Source organism: Struthio camelus, chromosome 5, assembly GCF_040807025.1.
Source record: "Struthio camelus isolate bStrCam1 chromosome 5, bStrCam1.hap1, whole genome shotgun sequence".
NCBI classification, from domain to species: Eukaryota; Metazoa; Chordata; class Aves; order Struthioniformes; family Struthionidae; genus Struthio; species Struthio camelus.
Window position 1 is genome coordinate 57,838,148 of NC_090946.1, and position 13,692 is coordinate 57,851,839.

At 53.4% G+C, this 13,692-nt stretch overlaps 1 protein-coding gene across 2 annotated transcripts; it reads left to right on the forward strand.

Moving 5' to 3' along the window:
• The first annotated feature begins 6,112 nt into the window (after positions 1-6,112).
• EIF2B2 (eukaryotic translation initiation factor 2B subunit beta) lies at positions 6,113-12,877 on the forward strand. Of its 2 annotated transcripts, none has more exons than XM_068946588.1 (8): positions 6,113-6,389; positions 7,333-7,453; positions 8,063-8,211; positions 9,065-9,228; positions 9,517-9,612; positions 10,499-10,636; positions 11,370-11,436; positions 12,407-12,877. In XM_068946588.1, the coding sequence occupies exons 1-8, from the start codon at positions 6,227-6,229 to the stop codon at positions 12,562-12,564; spliced, it is 1,056 nt and encodes a 351-aa protein (XP_068802689.1). In that variant the 5' UTR covers positions 6,113-6,226; the 3' UTR covers positions 12,565-12,877. The 2 variants fall into 2 exon arrangements, with proteins under 2 accessions (XP_068802689.1, XP_009669172.1); XM_009670877.2 differs by lacking the exon at positions 6,113-6,389 and adding an exon at positions 6,697-6,837.
• The last annotated feature ends 815 nt before the right edge of the window (positions 12,878-13,692 follow it).

A 13,692-nucleotide genomic window follows, 5' to 3' on the forward strand; every position in this document is an offset into this window, starting at 1 on the left:
ACACGATCCACGCCCAGCCCAGAGCCTCTGGCTGCTTATCATGTGGATGCAGTTCTCCTGCTTTTAGCTGTCATAATATTGACATAAAGCAAAATAATAGGGATGGCAGGACTCTGCCTGGCTCTGCAAGGCAAACACGCGAGGAGCAGGGGAGCAGCAGCCTCCTCTGGCGCGCCGGAGGGGGCAGCAGCCCGGGCTGCTGCCAAGCCCCGCTGCCCGGCACGGCTGGCCGAGGCGGGGGGCGCGGGACGGTGCGCGCCGGGGCCGCGCGCACGGCCTCTGCACCGGCTCACCCCGGCAGGGGCGAACGTGTGCGTCGGCAGGGCTTCGTCCGCGAGCCCGTCCCAGAACGGGGGTGGAGGGATGGCTCATCCCTGCCTTGCTCGGAGACCTGGCAGCCGCCGAAGAGCTCGCATGAGCGCCGCGGCAGACAATGAGCGCCGGCGAGCCCGGCGCCCAGCCGCAGCCGTGGGGAGCGCCAGAGCGGAGGAACTGTGCGGAGCTGGCCAGTGACCAGGAAGCAGCCCAGACTGTTAGTGTCACGGACCCCTCGGTGACCACAAAGCGGCTGGGCCGCGCTTTGTTTCACCCCCGGGGCCTGGCTTCCTGGAGCGGCAGCGGCGACGCCAGGTTTGCTCAGAAGCTTCCCCGAACCCGCTGCCCTGCAGGGAGGGACACATGCCGATCCGCCACGCGGCATCGCCTCCTCCCCGGCCGAGCCGAGCAGGGACGCAGCCCCAGCACAGCGCCCGCCCGGTGCCAGCGGGCTTTTCGCCTGCCTTTGCCTCTTGCGGCCGCAGCGCCGAGCAAAGCCAACACCTTTTCCGGGTGCAAAGGCCTGACGCGCCATTCATGAAACGCTGCCAACGGCGGCCCATGGTGCCTGGCCAATATCTGACCAGCCCAGCACCATGCTCCCTCGTCCCTCGCTCGGGTTTGTTTTCCTACATGATATTCAGTTATTTCCCACGCTTCCCTCACCTCTTCCTGACCAGCCTGGCCTTTGAACTCGCTGCCTCCAGCTGCTTACGTCCTGAGAGGAGATCTGGGGAACCGTGGCAGACTAACAAGCCAACAAGTGAAGAGGCTTCATATCCAGCAGAGGCGCTTTAATGCCAGCTTCCCATGCCTCCCCCTCCCTTCCCCGGCGGCCAGGAAGGGTGAGGGGCAGTCCAGGCTGCACGGCCCCTGTGGCCCCTTAGTGTGGGTCGCTTCCACAACAAGCCCTAGAAAAAACCATCCTGCTTCCCAGCCTCGGTCTCTATTTTAAGGCTACAAAAAGGAGGGGGACGAACAGCAAAGTCGCTGGCAGAAGAGATGATCCCAGGGCCGGATTCAGAACCGCCTACTTGTTTCCTGCAGGGATCGTGGACTGTGTTGGTATCGCAGAGGTCTGGCTGCAAGTTCGATTTGCCTGTGGGCGCTCGTGCTGATGCAAGGATGAGCCACCAGGTATTTTTCAGGCAGAGAGAGGTGTACATACCTGCAAGCTGACAAGCTGTGTCAGATGCTGTGCTAACTCGAGACACCGAACCGGTCTCGTTCCTCCCACTGGGCGCCTGCCGAAGAGCCGCGTTAGCCTGGCTAAGGCACCCTTAGCAAACCCAGCCGGTTTCCCCTACTCCATCTGGAGAGTTACAGCAGTTATGCTTTACTAAGAACGACCAGCTTAGGGGACAGTTGTTACCAGGAAAATGTATGAAGTCAAGGAAAACATTTGCTCTGGTACCTGCAGAGTCAGCCACAAATTTCAAGCATGCTAAAACTGCTGATGACTCAGGCAACGTTTGCGTGCTCCTCCAGACCCACACAACTGAGTTTTCCAGTTTTTCACATATCTGTTCTTGATCGTCAGCTGTTTGCTTGCGTTTTTGTCTTCTTTTCCTAGAAGCTCACATTTTAAACGTGCATTCAGCACTTGGTTCAGCCCATCATTTTCATTCCTTTAACTTACTAAGTGACCTATTTTCTTCCCTGTAGCACGTAGAAAACGCTGGTTTGGACTCCCTTAGCCCTTCAGCATATTCACTCGTGCTTCTTTACAGCTTTGCCTCCCTGGCTGCGCAGTCCTATCTGTTACTGCGGCTGTAATAGCTCCTTACTTGAGTCCTCCCCTACGTTTTTAACTCTGGCCTTTGAACAGGGACCTTCCAAGAAGCAGTCATATTAAACCAGAGATACCTGTGGTGCATCCTTCCCCTCGGACTGTGGTTTGTGTCCCCCCCCACAACTGCCGCACACCGCGCAGTTCTTCACTGCTGCTCAAAGTCACTTGTGTTCAGAAAGTGGCTTAGGCACCCAGTGACAACCCTAGGCTGCTTTTCCTCTTGTTGCCTATCCAGTCTTGACAGTAACTTCTGTAATGACAGCCTGCCTTGTTATTCTTGCAGGACCGTGTCTCTGCTGGCTTTTGCGTGCTGGCTCCTTCCCTTCATCTGCGCTGAGCATGAACAGCTCACTTTTCTTGTCCGGGTGTTACAGACGAGTCCAATTACTAGAGTTCAGCAAACTCTGGTTCCCCTCCCTGGCATTTCATCCAGCCCACTTGATCCGCAGAGAGTTTCTAATCCAAACAGCCTCCCAGCACACAATGTTCCAGCACTCCTGGACTTTCACCCAGCCTCCATCCTGCCTCCGCCTCCCTCACACTAGCACTTGAAGGGACTGGGGGATTAAATTCAGTCCCCCAGGAGACAGCTACCTTAAATGCACAACTTATTGGGTTGAGGGGGGGGGCAATTTGCACCTGGAGAGGGAGAGGGGTGCCTCCAGCAGCCATCCCTGACAGCAGAGCACCATGCTACCCTGAGGAGGTGAGCCAAGTTTCAGCTCTTCTGCAGGCCCAGAAAATGTGCGTGATGCTCCCTTGCTCAGCTGGCCAGCTCTTGCCCTGCTCAGCTTCCCTGCCTGCCCGCAGCCCCATCCGCAGTCCTCTCGACTTCCTCACTTGCTCGTGCACCAGCTGGGAAGCCCCCACAGCCAAGTCTCCCCAGGTGAACTGGATATACCTCGCAAGAAAAGCCGGGAGGACAGGGCAGGAGGCAGCTCTCTCTGTACAGAGCTATAGTCTGTGGCCACGGCAGAAGAGGGAAGGCAGAGGGTCTAGCTCCAGCCCCGTAACGCCCAGTGGCTGCGGACAGCCAGGGGAGCCTCCTGCCAGCTGCCCAGGGACGCACGCAGGGACCCCGCTCTCCACATTACCTGTGCTGCTGCAGCCGGCTCAGCAGGCAAGCCAGCAGGAGAAGCGAGATTTTAGCTGAGTGTATGGGAAGACTTGTCTTTCCAACTGCCTTCCCCACATGCCCCACATCCCCTGCTGCTCCCCTCGCCAGGACTGTGCCCCTCGCCCTCCTCTTCCTCACTCCCTCCTTTTCAGTCTTCCTGGGCAATTTCTCACCTAACTCACTGGGTCCTGGCAGCAGCTGCTGACTAACGACAACCAGACGTCTCTTAATTGCGGTCCCTGCAAGCCACCAGAGTCCAGTGCTTCCCTTTCAGCTCTGGAGAATCACAGGTTCTGGCTCGGCTCAGGTACGTGGGGCCACAGGGCTGACAGCTCCCGAAATCCCCATTCAGAGGCTCTCCATTCATGAAATACAAGGCAGCAGGCTAAGCACAGGGCTCTGCCCTTCAAGGGACGCCGGGCGGCTGGCCGTCTCTAGCCAGCTGTGGTGGCAGCACCCAGAGGGAAGTGCTGCAGGAACAGGGCAGGAGCAGAGCTAGCACGGAGCCTGCAAACTCTGCAGCCTGGCAAGATGCTGAGAAGAAACTGTCCTGCAATAGCTCTGGGACTGGAGCAGGGGAATGTAAACAGCCCCAGCGTCCACAAGGAGGTCATAACCTCAGAGTCCGGTTTCCCTTCCTCTCGCTCCCTCCTGCCTAATCTCCAAGGGCTGCACTGTTTACTAGTGAGATAAGTAAACAAACAAAGGAAAGCTCCCGAAATGATGATTTTTTTTTGGCCAGTTCGCTGCGTGCCCCGGTCCCAGGGTGCGCGCATGGGAGCGGTCCCGCACGCCGGGGCAGGCGGCACACAGCGAAAGGCAAGCACAGCCGGCGGCACACGCAGGCGGCTGGCAGGCACGCGGGAGGCACACGCTCACACGTAGGGGACAGGCAGCCTCGCACCTCTTGTGGCTCGTTTGCAGCATTCTTGCGTGGAGGGGCAAAACGGGGAATTGTGCTGCCTTGAGCAAACACCGAACTGGATAGGCCCTGCTCCAGGCAGCCCCCAATTTATATAAGATGGAAGCAAATGGATACCCTAAAGTTGGGGAGACAGGGATAAAAAAAGGCAGAGGGAAAGGACGACTGGCCTGGCGAGCACAGCAGGGCCCGGCCTGGGCCCGGCACAGCCTCGCCACCACCAAGGCAACGTCATTATTCTCCAGTGACTCTCCCCAGCAGGAAAGAATGAGACAAGCTCAGAGAGGAGGCAAAACCTGACTTCCAGCTAGGCCAGCAGCACCCCTCAAGCACATCCAAGCAAACCTAGACACGTGGATTTTGCCAGCCAGCCACAGGATTCAGCGAGCTTCCCCAGGCTGGCACAAACATTGGCTTCCCAGCACACGGGACTGCTTGGGGAAGTCGCAGGAGAGGGACTCTGCAGGGACTCTCAGACTCGACGAGGCACTGGATGACAAGTCACCAGTACTACGTTCCGCACAAACTGCTGATACCATGCCTAGGGCCCAGCAGTCCCCCTCGATGGCAGCTGGCTGTAGAGCAAGTCCTAAGAGGACCTGACAAGTGTAAAAAAGATGTGATGCGCATCCAGGGCCTTGCTGGTCCCTGGCAAGTGCCTGCTGAAAGCTTCCAGAGTAAACCAGTCTGCTCTGGTTTTCCTAATCTAAAAGGACAGGACACAGAGCAGAGCGATGAGGGAAAGCAGCAGAGATGAGAATTACGCCGCTGCTCCTGCCTGCTGCCTGGACGCAGAGCTCCAGGAACTAGACACAAAGGAGCAACATTCCTGCCTTATCCAGGGTCAGTTTTGGCTTTGCCAGCAAGAACAATTGGACTGCCAGGAACTGCGCCTTTCCCACCCCATTTGCTTTGGCTCTACATGTCTAGAACACTGTATTGTCCAAAGTAAATCGCTGCATACGGACTCTCCCTGCTGCTCTGCACAGACCCGATCCCCTCCCTGCTGCTCTGTCGTACAAACGCGACGTTCCTTTGTGCAGACTCCTCCTGTGCCAGGCCCACAGCATTTCCCCTCCACAGAGGCACCAACTGCAGCAGACGGCTCAGATACTGCCCCGTGCAGACACCTCCTCCTCTGCCGTTCCTCCTACAGGAACTTGGGCTCTTCTTCGGCTCCTTTGTCCAGTCCAGGCAGAAATAACTTTGCTATTCAGTCGGTGCCCACCTGGAGGGCCCAGCTATCATGTGCACGCAGGCCTTGGGGCAGTCCCGTGAGAGGAGCTGTGCCAGGGAGATGTCGCACCAGATCCCGCGCGTGCCCAGGCAGCTCCCTCCCACGGGAGGACGGCCACCTCCGCAGCTCGCCCACCTCCAACATCTCTTTGCACCCGTGCAGCCTCCGCCACCCCGCCGGCTGGGCCGGGCTGGCACCGCGGCCCTCCTGCACCGAGGCCTCCACCGGGGCCCGCTCCCGCCTCGGGCCCCGCAGCACCCGGGTCAGGACCAGGGTCCCGCCGCGGCCTCCCCAGCGCCCGGGGAGCGAGGTCTCCCCCCGCCGGGATCCCCCGGCAGCGACGGCCGGGGAGGGCCCAGGCCATTGGGTTCCCGCCGTGACAAGGCGGGTGGGCGGCTCCGGGCGGGGGGGAGGGGGCCCTCCCGGCGGGGCGCCCACGCAGAAGCCCCGGGACGGGACGGGACGAGCCCCCGCCACCCCGGCCCGGTCCGGTCCGCCGCCTTCCCACAAGCCCCCGCGGGGCGGCGCCTGCCTGGGCGGGGGGGGGGGGGCACGCCAGGGCCCACGTGCCCGCGCCGGCGAGAGGGCGGAGGTCAGAGGTCACCGCCTGTCGCCAAGGTTACGACGACGGACGGCAGCACGCTGCCTCCCTTGCTAGCGCCTGCGGGCCGCGCATACCATTGGTTGCGCTGCCGCGGGGGGCGGGAGCAACTTGGCGGCGCCAACCAATGGGGAGGTGCGGAAGCGGAAGTGGCGTGTGCGCCGGCCGCCGCGGGCCGGGCCGGGCTGGGCCGTCAGGGAGCCGCCGCCGCCGCCGCCGTCGTCGTCATCATCATCATCATCATGCCGGGCGCTGCCGAGCGTGACTCGGAGCTGTCGGAGCAGATCGAGGCCTTCGTGGCGCGGCTGCGGGGCGGCGGGGAGCGGCCGCGCTCCGAGGACACGGCGCGGCAGACGCTGGCGCTGCTGCGGAAGATCATCGCGCACAGGCGGTGGGGCCGGGCCGGTGAGGGCCGGGCGGCGGCGGCGGCGGCGGCGGCGGCGGGGCCCCTTCGGGCGCTGCGGCTGTGCGCCTCGGGCGCCCCCCTCGGTGTCCCGCCGCGCGCGGGGCGCTGCGGCCGCCGGCCCTGCCGCTCCAGGGCTCCGGGCCTGTGCTCGGTGCCCGCCGTCGGCGTGGGGAGGCGAGGGAGGAGGAGAGCCGGGCGGGCCCGGGCGCCTCAGGTCGGCCGTGGCCGGGCCCCTGGGGAGCGCTGCCCTCCAGGCGTCCGTGCAGCCGCCCCCGAGCCCCGTTCAACCCCCGCCTTTCTCGACAGCAGCCAGTGAGGAAGCACAGGCTGCCTCCTGCTTTGGCCTCGCTCTTTTTCCTTCCTTTCGTCACTCCGGGTCGCTCTGACTTCACTGGTGCCACAGCCTGGCTGTGTAAGGCTTCAGGTGTTGCCCGTTGCTCTGTAGAGGTGACACAAGCTGTTTCTATGTTCTTTCGTGGTGAAAGCCTCTTTGGAGTTCTGTGGCTGTCACTCGCAGATCCTTTAATTTCAGCATTCTCTGAATTTAACTAATGTGATCTTCATCCCATATGTGGTATTATTAATGAAACTCAGTAAAAGCAGACTATTTGCTGATCACTTTAGTAGCAGATGAGTTTCCTTTCTCTAAACTTACTACTTAGGATCTTTTATAAGCTTCACAGTTTTGAGTCTGCTTTGCATCTAAGTTGATACTTGGGAACGCTCACTCATACTATAGAAGAATCCTACAGAATTATCTGTTCTTGATGGCCTCTTAGGGTTCTGAGCTTTTTGCTCAGAACTTTGTACTTTTTCTTGGTATTGTGTTACTGTTTTACTAGTGCCTGAATCAGCTGCTAGCTCCAGAACTGTTTAGGGTTGGTTTGAAGTTCACACAGGTTAGCTCTGTGCCATGATAACCATGGTCATCTTCTCTTTCAGGGGAGCTCATGGAACTGATCCGGACTGAGGGCCAGCGGATGACAGCAGCCCAGCCATCGGAGACTACTGTGGGCAACATGGTGCGGCGAGTGCTGAAGATCATTCGGGAGGAATATGGCAGGTGAAGCATTTGTCTCTTGCTTTCTGTACTCCTCTTAGTAACCCCAGAACATCCCCACTGTATGTTCTGCTGCTTTTGTGAGACCCCTTAGTTTTTGCCATCCCCTTTTCTGACTGCCCCTACAGAGGGATGCAGTGAGCTTAACATATAAGGAAATAGCAGCTGTAGTTTTTGAAGTAGCTGATGACATTTCCTCCAGTGAAACTGCACTTGGTCTATCTGTTGTGGATGTGTGTGAGTTCCCCTCTCCCCAGCAGAACAGTCTGTGCTCTGACCTCGGACTGTTCTCTCCTTGCTTTCCCAGGAGAGTTCATTCCACTGGAGCAGTAGCCTTGAACACTGCTCTTCACGTGCCTGCCACAGCTTTCGAGATTCCTTACTTAGGATAGCACTTACTGGCAAAGCTTCAGGTATCTTTCTGCTGCAGACAGCTAGGGAAACTCTTTGGTGCAACATGACTCCTGCGTGCACCTTTCCTTCCCTTGTGTTCACATCCAGGCACGCTGTGCTGGGGGGATGCTAGCCCCGACGCTCTCCTGCTGGCTGGCGTTAGACTGGCAGCGCCCGTGTGCGCCCTTCCTACCCTGAAGGGCTGCGTTCTCTCCGCAGGCTTCACGGGCGCAGTGAAGAAAGCGACCAGCAAGAATCACTGCACAAACTTCTGACTTCTGGAGGACTGAGCGAGGACTTCAGCACCCATTATCCTCTCCTTAGAGCTAATGTTATTGAAGCTATTAACGAGCTGCTAATAGAGCTAGGTATGGCTGAGTCTGAATTGCCCCAGGAGCAGAACTGCTTACAGGATGGAACTGATGCTTCTCACTGCTTTTAGCTGGAAAGAAAACAGTGAAGATCTGGGAGGCTGAGTCTGAAGGAATGCCTGTCCTGGGAGCAGCACGCCCTGTCTGGGAGAAGGGTGGAACAGTGGGGGAGGAAGGGGTGCCTGTGCTGTTGGTTGTCTGAGAAGCCTTGAGTTGAGCCCTATGAGGAAGAATATCAAAAATCTACCAAGGTTGTGCTTAACTGCTATGAGTTCATATGACCTTTGTGCAGAAAGCATTCTTTTTCTGCAGTCTTTAAACAGATCAGGAGTCCAACCTTCCTTCTGATGCCCACGTTGCCCAGCATCTCCTCTTCATGTGGTTCTAGCGCTATTAGGCTGTGAAATCTGTGGACTTCTGTCACTAGTTGTTCTGTGGGCATAGTGGTTCTCAGGAGTAGTGTTGACCTGATCTGCTCCCCTAGTGATGAAGTTCTCGACATGTCTATTTTCCTGAGTAGCTAAGGCGCACAGGACAGTTGAGAGGCAGCTTTCTAGTCTGTCTTCACTGGTAAAAAGAACAGAGAGTAAAGCTGCTCCTGTTCTTCCAGTGCTTGTAGCATTGCTTTAGTGAAAAATGATATTGTTGGAGGACAGCCTTCAGAGCACAAATGTTGCTTTTCCTGAAGCATCTTATTAGTGCATTGCATCTTGTGGAACTATGTGTGCTCCAGGGGGATCCACTGCGCTCCGCGCAGTGCCCTCTCCTCCTGCTGGCATCATCTGGTGCTGGATTCAGCACAGATGTTGGGCCTGGCTTCTTTTCCACTGGTGGCTTCCTTACGTTACAGAGGGCACCACCGATAACATTGCCATGCAGGCGCTGGAGCACATCCACTCCAATGAGGTGATTATGACCATTGGCTACTCGCGTACCGTTGAGGCCTTCCTGAAGGAAGCTGCCCGCAAGCGGAAGTTCCAGGTCATCGTGGCAGAGTGTGCACCTTTCTGTCAGGTAAGACCCAGGCTGGCCGTCTCCTCCAGGCCCTGTGTTCTTCCAGGCATTCTTACTGAACTCTTTTGCCTCTGGAGAACAAGCTGTGAGCACAGTACATACAAGGGCCTTCTGCAAGGGGAAGCTCCTCAGCAATTGAGAGAGGAAGGACAGCTCGTTGTCCTTCAGGCGTACGGCTGTATTGTGCTCTATCGCTTGTTATTTTTGTAGTTCAGGGAAGAATTAGTATCTCTACAGCTGCAATGCAGTTCTGTTCCTGGGGACTGAATGTATTCTCGCTCTTCTTAGGGTCATGAAATGGCTGTCCGACTTTCTAAAGAGAATATTGAAACTACCGTCATGAGTGATGCAGCTATTTTTGCTGTCATGTCTCGAGTCAACAAGGTAAGGTGGGCTTAGCTGGAGGTGAGAGTTAACCAGCTGTAGCTCCCATCAGTGGTAGCTGTGTTTCTCCACTGAAGACTTAAAAGTTGTGACAATCCCTGTTCACAAACACAGTGGAGATTCAGTGTACCAGCCCAAATCAGTGTGATGGCCAAGTGTATGGTGATAGGTTTTAATCAGTTAGGATGTTCTCTGCTGTCTTTCTTCCTCAGTGGCTAACAGACAAAACAATTACAAGACACAGAGCCCAGAGAGCCTCAAAGGATTAATTTCAGAGTTCCTAAAGAAGATGGAACAAAAAGGACCATTTCCAAAGGGGATGAGCTCCTCTTGCCTAGAACACAAGGCAGAGCAGTGAGGGGTAATAATGTTGAGGTGCATTCTTTTGAAGAGGCCTGTGTTCGATACTCTACAAACTTTGCACTCAGAGTTCTAAGAAAAAGTACAATAAAATCCAGCCCCCAAAATCCCTATCTCTGTATTTCAAGCTGCCCCTACTGTATTCTTCCCATTTTACAGTAAGGGATCTGTTGCCTTCAGCAATCGAGTTCCTTGCTCAACCTTATTCCATGGGCTTGTAGCAGGAGAGGAAACACAACCCAGGTTTCTGCTTGGCATTTCCTCCAGTAGAATGTATGTTTGTGCTCTGTGCTGGCCTCACCATGCGGAATCACACTCTTGTTGGAGAAGAACATCTCACTGCAGAGCCAGGGCCAGATGAAACGGATCAGGCATCTAATAGCCCTACTAGAATTCTAGCTTTTGGCTGTCTGTTCTGACAGGCTCCTCCTGTGATTCTTCCAGTAGGGTCCAAGCCAGGAAGCTCTTCTCCTCCTTCCCCGGTTTGCTGTGGAGCCTGTTATCTAATGCTAATTTGCCTTTTAAGGTGATCATCGGTACAAAGACAATTCTGGCCAACGGCGCGCTGATTGCTGTGAGTGGGACTCACACTCTGGCACTGGCAGCTAAACACCACTCTACTCCACTCATAGTGTGTGCCCCTATGTTCAAGCTTTCACCGCAGGTAAGTACGGCAGCTTTTTGGTACTGCATCTGCTCTAAATAGAGACGGGGGAGGAGAGGTAGGGGGGTCTTTATGGAAGCTCAGGGTGGAGAGCACCACCTGCCCCAAGGCCAGGCTAGTAACTGAGCCATCCCTCCAACACTGTTGTTCTGACTAGGGCACCCTCGTCCAAATTTACCACAGCTCAGATCTCTTTGAATCGCTCCCTGCTATTCTAGGTTCCTTCCTTCAGCAAAAACTGACAAATGCGCTGAGTTACTGTGTGTAGTAGACGTTGGTCTCCATCCTTACACTCTAGAGATTAGTATCTCCATACTTATTTTCCTTTAACCATAATGGATCTCAATTTATATCTTAAATGGTGGAAGAGTTGTCTTTACCTACAGAAAAGGTAGAAGGAGATGCTTTCAAGTGTTCGCAGCACTTGGGTGTTTTTTCCATATTGTCAGATCAAGATGCAGACTGGGAAAGGCATGTCTCTGCTCCAGTTCCCCAGGCTTTGCAGTAGAGCAGCCAGGACACAGGAGACTGTAAAAGCTTTGAGAAAATCTGCCTTTCACCCATAGATGTTACACAGGTTCTCTACACAAGCAGGATATAATTATTATAAACTGAGCAGCAGTGTCTTTTTCCTCTGTTTTTCTTGCAACACCTAGGATCTGTTTTCACTAGGATAATGAGATGGTCTCTGTTTTCCTGACCTTACTGTACTCTACTCTCTTGTCTCATTCAGTTTCCTAATGAAGAAGATTCATTCCACAAGTTTGTGTCACCTCAAGAAGTGCTGCCATTCACAGAAGGTACTGGTTCTTCCTTATACAAGGTGGTCACGCTGGTCCAGGCACTAGGTGTTTGTTTGGCTGGTTTGCGTATTTGTTTTATAGCTGACACAACATTTAAAGATAAGACTATACTGTAACCATCTACCTGTATAGAGACCACCTGTAACTATCCTTAAACAGACAGAAAACCCTTTCATGTTTTCTTGAGCAGAAAAAAATGCTGGGAACCGTCCTATTTCATATGAAACTTTCTGGAAAGTATGGAAAAAGGATTTTCTTTGAACACCGTCTTTGCAGTTTTGTTTCTGATCTGATATATTCGGCATCTTATTACAGATTGTGATAATGGTGCCATGCAGCAATTCCCTGCAGGACAAAGCAGACATGCACCACTCTGGGGCAGCTTGCTTTCCTTCTCACAACTTACTCTGTGGGAAGCTTCTTTAAATGTTGTTACTTAAGCTACTTGCTGAGACTCAGCGTGTCTGCGATGGACTTCCTACACAAGTACCATCTTTAGAAAGGGGGCAGCTACCAAGCCTGTTTTCAGGTAGCAATCGGCTTTTCAAAGCCCCATTTTTATGAGGGCAGACTTCTGAAATGAGTATGTCAGGTTTGGCTCAGGTTTTTGTTTCTGGCATTCTGAGTGTTTTGTTTAAATAGTAACTTTGGCAGCATCAGGATTCTTGTATTTTAATTTTATATTGGAAGGTTCTCTGTGAACCTACGCCTGAGGGGATTTGGGATTACTATCAGTTAAAACTATTAAAAGAAAGGAGAGTGCTGCTATTCATCCAGGATTGCTAAATACCTGTAATTCAAATGCATCTAGTGAGGAAATTGGAAAGGATTCAGGACATCTCAGTACTAACTTTGGGTGGCATATGTATAGGCAGTTACCTCAGGAGCTCAGGAGGACATGCAGAAGGTCAGATTTACTTTGTTGGTTTGAACCGTTTGTCTGATGCTGTTACTATTCGCTTTTCAGGGGATATCCTGGCAAAGATCAATGTTCACTGCCCAGTGTTTGACTACGTCCCTCCAGAGCTCATTACTCTCTTCATTTCTAACATTGGGGGTAATGCGCCTTCCTATATCTACCGCCTCATGAGTGAGCTCTACCATCCAGATGACTATGAACTGTGAACTCTAATGCCTTGAAGCAAGTCACTGTCCAGACTTTTCCTACCTTGAGAAAGATACAACAGCTAATTAAAGCATGTGTTGCAAAGATGGGCTGCCATTCATCAGAGGGAAATTTGCTCAGTGTAATGTCTTTCCTACCCAAAAACAACAGAAAGCAGAGCTCTTGCACAGGTCTTGATCCCTCTGCTGTGTTATGAGCCACGTGGAGCTGCTAATCCACTTTGCCTTTGAACCAGCAAGGCATACATGTAATTTTCTGCAGAAGCCAAGCTGTTATTTCAGAGTGTGCTGCAATAAAGGCTGTTTACGGTGATGTCACTGTTTAGCGTATCTTCCATGTACAGTTAATTTGTTTCTTTAACTAGCAGGAGATTTACCAGTATAGTGAGTTGCCTGCACGTACACTGCAATAGCAGGCTTTAAGGTCTGCTTTCAGCTATGAGTGTAATGGCAGTGCTCTTAAACAGAACACTTTAGAGGAATTTCCTGACAATTTTTGTGGAGTTATTGAAATACAAATTGGCTTTTTGTAAAATGCTGGAACAGAAATTCCATTCTTCATGAAAAGCAGACCTCTGAAACTCCCAACGACTAGCTTGTTTACTACTGTGTATAAGGCAGCGCTCAAATTCTTGCTTTGCTTGTAGTCTGACTGTCTTCCCTTTCCTCTACTAACAAATGACTGTGATGCCAGTTCTTCCTGGGCAGACATCTTGTTTCATTCTGAAAGCTCTTGCTTCTTCTAAACGGTAGCATGGAAGGTCTTCCAAATCTCAAGCTCTAACCAGCTGGTGATAAAACTTTTCCTTTGTCCCTTTTATCAATGCACGGCAATACACTACACGTTTAAGGTTTAAAAAAAAATAGTAGTTTCTACTCCTTGTTTTGCTTTTGCTGCAGCAGATGTAGCAAGCTGATTTGTCTTTAAACAGAACTTAGAACATAGACCAAAGATATCTGCGATTAAACAAAGACTTACTCTTTACTGTTCTGAAGTAAACTCCTCTCCAGCTTAGACTGAGATACAAAATGGAACTGGAACCTGTGAAGAAGTCTGCTTATTTTAATAAATGTTTTGGGCTATGTAGTTATTTTAGGGGTGAGTTTCTGTACCCTGAAAACATAGAC